The 10,656-nt window shown below is 46.0% G+C and overlaps 1 protein-coding gene across 3 annotated transcripts in view; it reads left to right on the forward strand.

The window, feature by feature from the left end:
* The window catches only part of VGLL4 (vestigial like family member 4), a 95,298-nt gene that overhangs the window by 80,913 nt on the left and 3,729 nt on the right, over positions 1 to 10,656 (forward strand). For all 3 annotated transcript variants that reach the window (XM_064156362.1, XM_064156363.1, XM_064156361.1), the window contains 2 exons: positions 6,887 to 7,109; positions 10,078 to 10,198. In XM_064156362.1, coding sequence (XP_064012432.1) covers positions 6,887 to 7,109; positions 10,078 to 10,198 — 344 coding nt within the window. The remainder of the gene's footprint in view (positions 1 to 6,886; positions 7,110 to 10,077; positions 10,199 to 10,656) is intronic.

Here is a 10,656-nt window from a genome sequence, read left to right on the forward strand (position 1 = left end):
AGTGTCCAGGTGTAGCTGGACACTTGTTACTGCGGTAACACTGAAATGCTGGCACTTTGTATTGTGCTGCCTCTACGTGAGCTGTTAATGATTTATTTTCTTTAATTTATGTGATTTTCCTAACAGGCTAATTCATATTTGCAATTACCTCAGCAGAATTAATGAGATCACTTAGCATGGAAGAATTTTTCCAGATTATTTATTAGATGTTAACATTTTGTTGCTTTACATCTTGGGTATGGCCTCACATAATAAAACCTCTGCAGAAAAATCTGGTGCTTTAAAATGAGCCCTCAGGTGTACCACAGAGTGAGAACCTGAGGAGGAGGCTTGCAGTTGAGTGAGCAGGCAGCAGAAGTTCAGAGGACTTGCTGAGTGAGCAGAGGTTCTGGGGTAAATGTTTCTTTCTTTCTTTAAATCTGGATGACAGGATTTGATTTTTTCAGGTAATATGCAGTCAATACCTGTTGCAGTAAGGTAACTCTGTCACTCCTAGATCATGCATGTATGTGTGTGCTGGTGACATAATTTTTCATTTGGAAAATCCCAGCCCTTTTCTTGTTGGTGTTTGTTGTTACAAAGCAACCAGTACTGGCCTTTGAAACAGTCCTGAGAGTGCTGGAGCAAAGGCGGCTGAACATGAAGAAACTATTCCTGTGAGAAAAAATAAGTAGGATCTGAGATTGTGTTAATTGATTTTACTGTACATTAGGTGTAGATTTCAGTTTTGTGGCTTTGGCTTTTGACTAAGGTCTTACATCATGTGGTTCTCTTTGCATTCCCTCATACTTGTGAAGCTTTCAGGAAGGGAAGCATCTGAAGATTTTTGCTTGGTGCAGGCAAGAATGGGACACTCTATGTATTTCACAGCTTTCTATCAATCTGTTTCTTTTTCTGTGAAATCTGTTCTCCTGGTTAAATTTGAGAGTAACTGTCTGGTCCAGAACTTCACCTCTGAAAAATCTTGGTCTGGGGAGGATAAATGCAGAAGGTCTGACTGATGTTTGTTCGCATCTAGGATTAGACTATTTCTTGTTAGCATGTTTTCAAAGCTTTTATTGTGACTTCTCATCTCTGGGGTTCTTCTGTGGGCTGTAGCACTAAGCTGAGAAAAAAAATCCCTGTGAATTGGCAAGGAACTGCAGAATTCTGATTGTAGAGAAGTGGAGAGAGCAGGGAGAAGCAGGTATGGTTGGTGCATGTGATGTTCAAGGTAAAATGTTCAAAAGTACAAAAGCTCTCTTTCTGGGCAGAGTTCAGTTGAATTACTCACGGCTGGAGGAGCCTTGAGGCAGTGCTTGAAATCCTGGGTGCCTTTGCTGAGTTTTTGGTAGCCTGAGGCAGAAAGTGAAGACATGGCCACCTGCTCATTTGCTTGTTAACTGGAATATGGGGGAAGAACCAGAGAATTTCCCAGCTAAAAGCTGGGGTTGAAGGACTGCTCTGTAGCCAGCTGCTCTAGAGCCCTCCAGGACCAGAGCAGCAGGCAGAGCACCTGTAATGCGGCTTTGGGAGAGGTGCTGGTGGAAGATCAGTCACCAGTTCTATCTGTGCCTTGGTCTAGAACGGACCATCTTTAGCTGGTCTACAAGATTTCCTGCAGAGAGGAATGTACTGTGTGAAAAATAAAGGCCTTCTTTATATCTCTCTCAGGAAAGCACAGCACCTGTCCAGGTTCTGTGGTGGAGGTGATTGCTGCAAAAACAGTCATCTGCCGCAGATTCTCTACTTTAAAGCTCTTCGGGCTCAAAGCCCTGGAAGGAAGAGGCTATTCAGCAGGGAATCATAAAGCTAAGAAAGTGGGACGGAGAAGGGTTCTGTGTTTAGGTGGCAGCCATTCGGAGTAGATGTGCTTTGAAGAGTGTATTGGGCTGTTTGCAGTGTTTTTTCATGTTATGCATGCTTCAGATGACTGGCTGACAGTCAAAGAGCAAACTGCTAATCCTTTCAGGTCTTGTTTGGGGTTATTCAGTGAACTTAGATTGCTTAAAAATTTCCCAGTAAGGAACACACATCCATCCCTCCGGGTATGTATCGTGGTATTTTGAAATACTACCTTAAATTCTGGTCTTCCCACCTCACAGTGCCAGAATTCATGTACCCGAGGAGATGGTGCTGCAGGAAATGATCCCCATCATGTGAAGAAGGTATTTTGTATCAGTGGATTATAAATCCTGGAGTATTCTGTAACAAAAGCAGCTGTCCTTTCAGACCTCGGGAGTCTGGGAAGGAAAACAGGAAAAGAAGTTAGAAACCAAAGTGTTATAAAGATGCTGAAAATATTAAAAGCCAATTTGAATTAGGTCACACAAATGAGAGCTTTCTCTTAAGCAACATTTAAGCATTGTGTTTGGATAAAGAAAACCATCTTAGAGGATAATTAGAGGCACTGTAAGTGGATACTTGTTCTCTGCAAGTGAAACACTGCTGCAGCACAACCATTTCACGTTAGGGCTCTGTGTCTGCCACAGGCAGTGTGAACCGTCTGTGATTTCTACACTGGGAGGTACAGTAATAGTTCTGGCATCTGTTCCTCAAGGATCTGCATGCTGGAAGTGAGTGCAAGCAAAGCTGTCCCCTTCGGTGGGCCTCTTTTTTTTTCCCCTTTTCCTCTAGCAGCTGGCAGAGTTAGCCTGTTCCTGCAGGATGAGTGTGAATTACTGCCGCTCAGTGCCAGCGAACAGAACAGCCGCCTTTAAAGGGTGCACAGCAACAGTATTGCTGAGAACAATGCATTTTAGCTACCTTTGAACTGGTTCCTGAGAAGGGCTGGAATAATTAATAACCGTTCTTTAGACCCAAAGTGGGGCAGACTCTGAGTGAGCAGTCAGGATGTGTGTGGTTTTGGTATGACATCCATCTGAGCACATGATGCTTGGTAAGTGCTGAAGCCTCCGTTATGATTCACTGGGGAGAAACATGGAAAACAATGTCTGTTTTTCAAGTGCTGGAGAAATTAATTTAAGGTTGGAATCCTCTACGATTCCATTAAAAGAAACCTGCTCAGTAGTTTGACTGCCTCTGTTAGAAGAGAGGGCAGGGCAATGGGTGTGGCTGCTATGACAGCATCCCACTGCCCCGATGCATGCTCAGGGTCCCACCAGTACCAACCAGTTGGCTCTTTGGAAAGCCCTGGGGTTGCACTGGCATCCTCACCGCCGAAGATGGAGTCCAGAGTTACACATGCTAATCTGGAAGACAGAGTGGAGCTGGGGGATGGTGAAGCTGTTTGGACAGCTGGATTTATTTGTAGTGTGTATTTTAAAGTTATTTTTCAAACATGGTCAGAAATCCTTCTTTGTAATTTTCTGCCCTTGTGTTTGAACTGCAAGATGTCTCTCTGCTGCTTCAGTGCCTCTGGAATTTTAAAGCTAATTGACTTTACTGATATATAATTATCTTCAAACACATGCAATTTGAGTGCTCCTTCAGACAAAGCATCTAATAGCAGTACAAGAATGACCTCTCTCAATAATGGTCATCTAAAGAAAATGTATCAAACTTTCCACTTCTAATAGCAAACTGTTTTAAAGTTAGAGTTGAAGTTGGAATTATTTCATACCGTGGAATTGATGAATATGAATATTTTCATGTCCAGCTGCTTTACAGACAGCTGTAGGGTTTGCAGTTTCCACTGAAACAGGAGGGGCTCAGAGGTGCTGCTGTGTTTCCACCGGGGCAGAGCTATCCTGTTACTATTCTGCACAGTGCTGCAAAATTTTCAGCTGGGCTCAGAAAATACAGTAGTACCTGCTGTGGAAGGAGAAGCTTCAGGTATTTTTCTTTTTGTTGGGGTTGGTTTGGTTGGTTTGTTGGGTTTTTTTTTCTTCCCCAGACTGTACAGCTGAAGGGAGATGGGTTGAGGAGAGTGTTTTTGAGGAGTGGAGTATAAACGGTTCCTTGCCTGGAAGAGGAGTTGTTCTAATTTAGAAGAGGGAATTATTTGCCCACAGAGCAAGGGCTAGGGCGAGGTCTGCCCAGACTGCTGAGAAAGCTCAGTGATTTGGGGTATCTCTAGGGAAGGGCTGCCCACTGCTTTGCTTCCCGGCCTCAGACTGAGCCCAGTTCTGAGCTCCTTCCTCCACAGGTTTTTGCAGAGAGGTTTTGTTGGTGGTGTGTGGGGAGGTAGTCGGTGGTGGTGGGGGCGGGGGTTGGCAGCAAACCGATCAGTTCCCCAGTACTTAGGGCTGTGAGTTTTTGTTTAAAGTAAAATAGCTGCTGTTGTGTAAAATGGAAAAATTTCTTTGCTGGGAAGTTTCTGCAGGTTTGTTCATCACTGGTCACTTGAGAGCCCTGCCCCTTCCCAGTAAATCCATCACTAAGCTGTCGAAATCCCAGGTCTAAGAAAAAAACCAAACAACTGGTGTAGCTGAATTGTTTGATTTTGGTATTTTATTTTACAAGTACCTTTAGTGGAGGAAAGAAGTTTTTCCTCTGAAGAACGGCTTGTGCTTATTAAAACAAAACGCGGGTATTCTGAAGAGGGATGATTTTGTTTTCCTCTGAGGCAGTGCAAACCAGGACTCTCCTGGAGTTGTGTGGCTTTGCAGCCTCTCAGCTGGAGCAGACCAGCTAATATTTAGTTGCAAAGTAAGACGCTGGCTCGCAGCCACCAAAGATACTGCATTGCAGCAAGAAGCAGGAGCCATCCCTACACAGCATTGCCTTTCTCCCTCGCACAATGACTTTCTCCGTGCCCTTTCAGGTTGCCGTTTCCCAGGCTGGCCGATGGCTGGTGTCCAGGTACAGCAGCAGCCCGCGGAGCCCTGCTGGTGGTGGAGCAACATGCTGGCTGCAAAGGGCTGCAGGAGGATGAGTCTGCTGTGCTCAGTAGCTGTAATTCAAGATGGGGCTACTGTACTTTAGAGCTTATTGTGCTGCTGCTAAGTCACATTTGCATCAGTCATTAGCTCAGAGCACTGCAATTTCAAACTCTCTCTCTGAACGCTGGTGCTGCAGAGGAGGCTCATGAAGTGTGACACTACCAAAGCTGGCAACACAGCCCTGCCAGAGCCTGTTTCCTGGGTGGTTCGTGTGCGGGGGGAGAGGGGGCAGTTCTGGCCTGCAAAGAATTGCTCATCGTTTTCAGATAACATCTTGAGCACCAGCTGTGAAATCTTAAAGGTTAGATGTTATGGTCGATTCCTCTAATCTGCAACTGCTAATTAGTAATTAGTTAAGAGGGACAAGTGATAGGTGGGGGGAGGGCTACAAACGTTACAAATTGTGTTGTTATTCTGTTGGCTGTTCCCTCCTAAGCATGTCAGGGGAATTTGGCAGAGAGAATAAGCTGGGTCCTGAGCTTCTCAAGTTGCTGGTTGCCTGGTTTCATGTTAACCCTAACTTGTACCAGGGTAAATGAGCTGACTTAATTCAGGCAGGAAGAACAGATTTCTGTACAACCCAGTGGCTCTCAAGCAATCTGAACCACAGTGCTGGACTTGTTGTAAGGTCAGCAAAGATCCTGTTCCTGAATACAGCAGAGATCTGGACCTCACTTCATGAATGGTCAGAGATTTTCTAGCTTCGGTCTTTGTTTGAAGAAAGCAAGTATCCCAGAGAAAAAGAGGTTGTTGAGCAGAGGTGAACTCGGAAGTGGCATGAAGAAGCAGGGAGTTATGGCTTTGTCTCTCTCCTAATAGGAGAACTAGGGCTGTGGCAGGCCAGGCCAGTGGATTTTAGGTTAGAAAGAAACAAAAAAGAGCCCATGAAATGGTGTGTGTGAACAGTGGTGTGGTGCTGTTTCAATTCAACATGACATGGAGAAATCAGCTTGGGGTAATCTTACTGTTTGTAACCGATGGAAAACAGTAAGCAACCATTGGATAAAGCTAAGTACTTACTTAATTCATAGGCTCCTGCAAGACTTTCCTATAGCATTGCTGTTGATAAGCTTTGGAGTTCCTCGTTTCCCTCTTGGCAGTGTGGGTTTTTCCCCCTCAATCCTTCCTTTTGGAGAGGCTTTCTCAGATACTGTAACAGGCAGTAGCTTATTGGAGTTGTAACTTCCTTCAGTAGTGAAACTCTTCACGCATCTTAATTTCTAGTGCTGCAGAAAGACTCTGTTCCTTTTCTGTCCTTGCTTAATACTCATCAGAGCTTTTTAAGAGTGCTCCTTGCATATTGATTTGCTCTGATATGCTTTAAAAAGAAGGGAGGAATTGCCTTGTGTTTCACCCCCTCACACAGGACACTTGCTGCTGGCTCACTCCTTTGCCTTTAATGCCAACCATATTGCTGTATGGAAACTAGGATATCTCACACACATCTACAAGATGAGTTTAATTTTAGTTGCAGTGAATGACAGGCTATTTACCTGAGCACATCTACCCAGATTTACTGCTCAGTAGTACTTGGACATTATCCTTCCAGTTGTAATTCAGTGATTCTGAGGTAAGTGTGGTGTACTTTGCTTTTCCTTAGTTTTTTTTTTCTGAAAACTCTTGCTTCCTGCCTTGATTCCCTGCATTCTGCTGGTATCAACTTTGTCTCCCGAGTGAAACGAAGCTTTCCTGGGACTTCAGCAATGCCCAGTGTAAGGAGATAGAGTGAGACTAATGGTGTGTTAAATGAGGAGGTGGCTGGTTCTGAACAAAGCATGGTCAGCTGACTGCCTGGGTGCATTTAGAGACATAAGTCTTCGAAGAAGCCCTGGGCTGAAGAAAAGTGTTGGTTGCCAGAGCTTGGCAATGTAAGTCAGTCACATATCTATGCAGAGAGGTAGCTGGACAGATCAAGGGTGCTGCCCTGAGGGATTCTGTACCCTCCTCACAACCAAGCCAAACACATTGCCTCTGCTTATCAGAGGGAGTGAAGGCTGAATGTGTAGTTACAGCTTGTGGCAGCAGTAAGTCCCCTGACCTCTCTTTCTGTCTTTGTGCATTAGAAACAAGACTGCCAATGGAGATTACCGGAAGGAGCACCGGGAGAGGAGCCGCAGCCCAATCGAGAGGGCTGCTGCCCCAACAATGAGCCTCCATGGCAATCACATCTACACCTCAATCCCGAGCCTGAGCATGGATCAACCTTTAGCACTGACCAAAAACAGCACGGATGCAAGCCGAACAGTTGGCATCACCCCTACACTGACTTCTGTGGAACGGCAGCAGGTACTGGCCTTGGGCTTGACAGGAAACTCTGGGTGCTTCTAGGAATCCTTGCTGTAGACACAATGGGACTCCTCAGGCCTAAGTGGGAGATGTGAGTTGCAGTAGGTAGGAGACACTGTACTTCAGGCCAATTGTGTCTGAAAAATGCACAGTGGATGTGCTCATCACATTCAGTGTTGGTGATTAGCTGCTGTTTAAATGTCACTTGGCCTTCCTGCTGCTTCCCGTGCTTTGATGAGCCTGTGAATGCTCGCGTTTTCACTGGAAATGCAAAGTCCATGGCTCCAGGACCTGCCAGGCAGGTAAAGAGAATGTTCTCCTGTGCCCTTCCTTGTATTGCTCTATCCTGCTGCCACTGCTGAAGAAGTGTCAGCAGAAGGGGCACAAAGGGGCAGTTTGTATTGAATTTGCCAGGTAGGAAAAGCTGGGATGGCCTTAATTGTTTTGCCAGCCAAAAGCATGTTGTGTTGTTCAGAGCAGTGTTATGCTACTGTCTCGTGACTCTTGCTGCAGCTATGTCATGACTTTTTATACTTCATTTCCATATGCTGGTGTATTTTTGTTCCGGTTTTGGCTGCCCATCTGCTGCCTGGCATTCGTGTTCCTTGCAAGCTGCTGCAGGTTTCTTACATCAGCTGCAGTGTTGAGAAGTTGAACTGGCCCCTTGTACCAAGCTCTTCCTTCCATCTTTTCCATCTATTCCTGCTGTGGTGCCCTGCAGAGGGTAAACACTTGGAGCGGGTGATCTTTCAGAGGCTGGGACTTTTTATATGCAGTTTATGGAGGCCCTGGAGCTGTGTGGGGTTTCGTGGTGGCTGGTGACACACACTAGCTAGTCTTTTAGCCCTGGTCACGCACAAAGGCCTGGCCTTGCAGCTGCACTGCTGATCACTTGCATCACTTGGCAGGCAGATGGGGGTTATTGTTCTGTACAGAAGGGCTCTGCTTTGCTGCCGGCACCCGGTGATGACAGAGGAGGAAGGGACAGGCTTCCAGTGACGACACCGGTGCCCTTTGATAGTGCTGCCGCTGTGCCTCGGCTTCGCAGCGAGCACCACTGACACTCTGATCTGGCTTGTTTGACTTGGGACCATTCCTGCTGCCTATTGCCAGGTTCCTCCTCTTTGGTTATCTTTGACATTTTGAGCTAGATTACAATCTGTTTTCTTGGGAAAAGAGGATGTTGAGGTAAGACCTTGCTAAAAGCACAGAGCAGAAATCATGCACAAGAAAAAGGGTGTTGAAAGCAACAAACCTTCACCTAAGTCTAAGCACCAGACGTGGTAAAGTTAGATAATGGTTGGACTCAAAGTTCTTTTCCAACCACAGCAGTTCTGTGATGAGTTGTTTTGACTTGGTGTTTTTTTACCTGTTGTATCTTGAATGTGATTTCATCTTATTCTGCTTCTAACAGAGGTGGGGAAAAACCTACCCTGTTACTCTAGGCAGTGCAGGGCTGTTCAGCTGCTACAGGTCCTTATCACCATATTTTCATACAAACCTATGTAGTCTGCTCCATGCACCTACCTGCACAGAACCGTTCCAGAGATTCTGTAAGGTGCCTTCATGGCACTGGTACATGCATTCTTCAGACAAGCTGGTTTATTTCCTGGCTCTTGCCCCACCTCCCGCCTCTCCAGAGAGTACTTCAGGTACAGGAGAGAGAAGCACCTAACACACATCTCAAAAGCTTCATCAGTGTTCCTGTGCTCTTGCTTTGTCTAGACCAAAATGCCCCTGAGCAATGAGAACTCTTCCTTCTAGTGACTCTGGCGTGCTGACTGTTGTGGGTATGCTGCAGAGAGCTGTGAAACGGACAGGAGATGGAAAACTCTGGTTAATTGCATCACTTCTGGTCCTCTTTGGGAGACTTTGTGTCTTTTCCCAAGGCCTTGTTTCTGTGTGACATTTACATAGCAAACAGCTACAGGAAGAGTATTTGCTGTTCACACTTTGTAGGTTGTAGAATTGAGATTAAGAGTGGGCATTTAGGGATTTGCATGTGTTAACAATGAAAAATGATAATGGTTATAAATGTGGATGGAAAGGTAGATTAGTTACCACAGGAGAGTTCTTGTGGTAAAGACTTGCTCAGGAGCTCTTTGTGTTTTACATCTTTTGGCCTTACTGTTTTGTGGTTGAATTAGGCTAGGAAAAACTTCACTTCTGAAGGAAAAGAGGTAACATTAAAACTTAAGGCAACAAATACCTGGGACCACAAGGATCAGAGGATGTCAGGGGTTGGAAGGGACCCAAAGAGATCACCAAGTCCAACCCCCCTGCCAAAGCAGGATCGTAATCTAGCTCAGGTCACAGAGGAATGCATCCAGACAGGCCTTGAAAGTCTCCAGAGAAGGAGATTCCACAACCTCTCCAGGGAGACTGTTCCTGTACTCTCTGACCCTTACACTAAAGAAGTTCCCCCTTGTGTTGACGTGGAACCTCCTGTGCTGCAGCTTACATCCATTGCTCCTGGTCCTATCACAGGGAACAAGTGAGCAGAGCCTGTCTCTCCCACTCCTGACCCCCAGGCCTCAGATATTTAGAAACATGCATTAAATCCCCTCTCAGTCTTCTCTTCCCCAGACTAAAAAATCCCCCAGGTCCATCTTAAGGCAGTGCTCCAGTCCCTTAATCATCATGACATGTAGTTGTGCATATGTAATGTCTGTGAAGTGGAACTAGTCACTGCAGAATCACTGTAATGCTTTTAATGATTTGTTTTTATGCTGCCCTGTTTGTATGGCTGCTTGCCACTGACAGAGCTCACAGCCGTGATGGGGATGCAGTGTGGGGTTTAGGAATCAGCTAGGGTTTGGGGGTTTAATGGGCTTTACTGAGCTGGACAGTTGATGGGTTTGAAAGCTCCATCTTTGTACATCTCAAGTGATTGGGCAGTGACATGCTGCTAACGTGGCTCTGGCTGCTGGCCCCATGAGTGACAGTTTGTGTTTCTCTGCCCTGTCAGAACCGTCCATCTGTCATCACCTGCGCTTCTGCCAGCACTCGGAACTGTAACCTCTCCCACTGTCCCATCGCCCACAGCGGCTGCGGTTCCGCCGTGCCTGCCTACAGAAGACCCTCCAGCAGTAAGTGACATCTTCACACTCCTAACTGTCTGACTAGAGTTAGAGAACAAGATGGTCTCACTAACCTGAGCAGTGTTTGCTCTGGTGTAGTAACTAGGTGGTGAAACAACAGACAGCAATGCGTGTCCTCTCTACCTACAGACAGACTAGCACAGGTCCTCCCTGCAGCCTTTCTGCCCATGCCAGAGCACCCATTCAGAATCCAGGAAAGACATTTGCTTTTCTTGGGAGGAGCTGCTGTAAAAACCCAAGGCCCCGTTCTGTTGGTTTTGGTCTGACTGGCACACAGCAGCTGGGGCCAGCAGATCCAGCCATGGTCTCATTTAAGGAGCTGGAGTCTCCCTGTGTGTTGTTAAGAACTAGAATTATAAGCCGAAGGGAGACTTGGAGGACATATTATGCTCTTAGAGACACCAGTAGCTAGGGATCAAAGGTATTAGGCGTTTTCTAGAGAGCTT

The sequence above is a fragment of the Pogoniulus pusillus genome, chromosome 16, assembly GCF_015220805.1.
Source record: "Pogoniulus pusillus isolate bPogPus1 chromosome 16, bPogPus1.pri, whole genome shotgun sequence".
Classification (NCBI taxonomy): Eukaryota; Metazoa; Chordata; class Aves; order Piciformes; family Lybiidae; genus Pogoniulus; species Pogoniulus pusillus.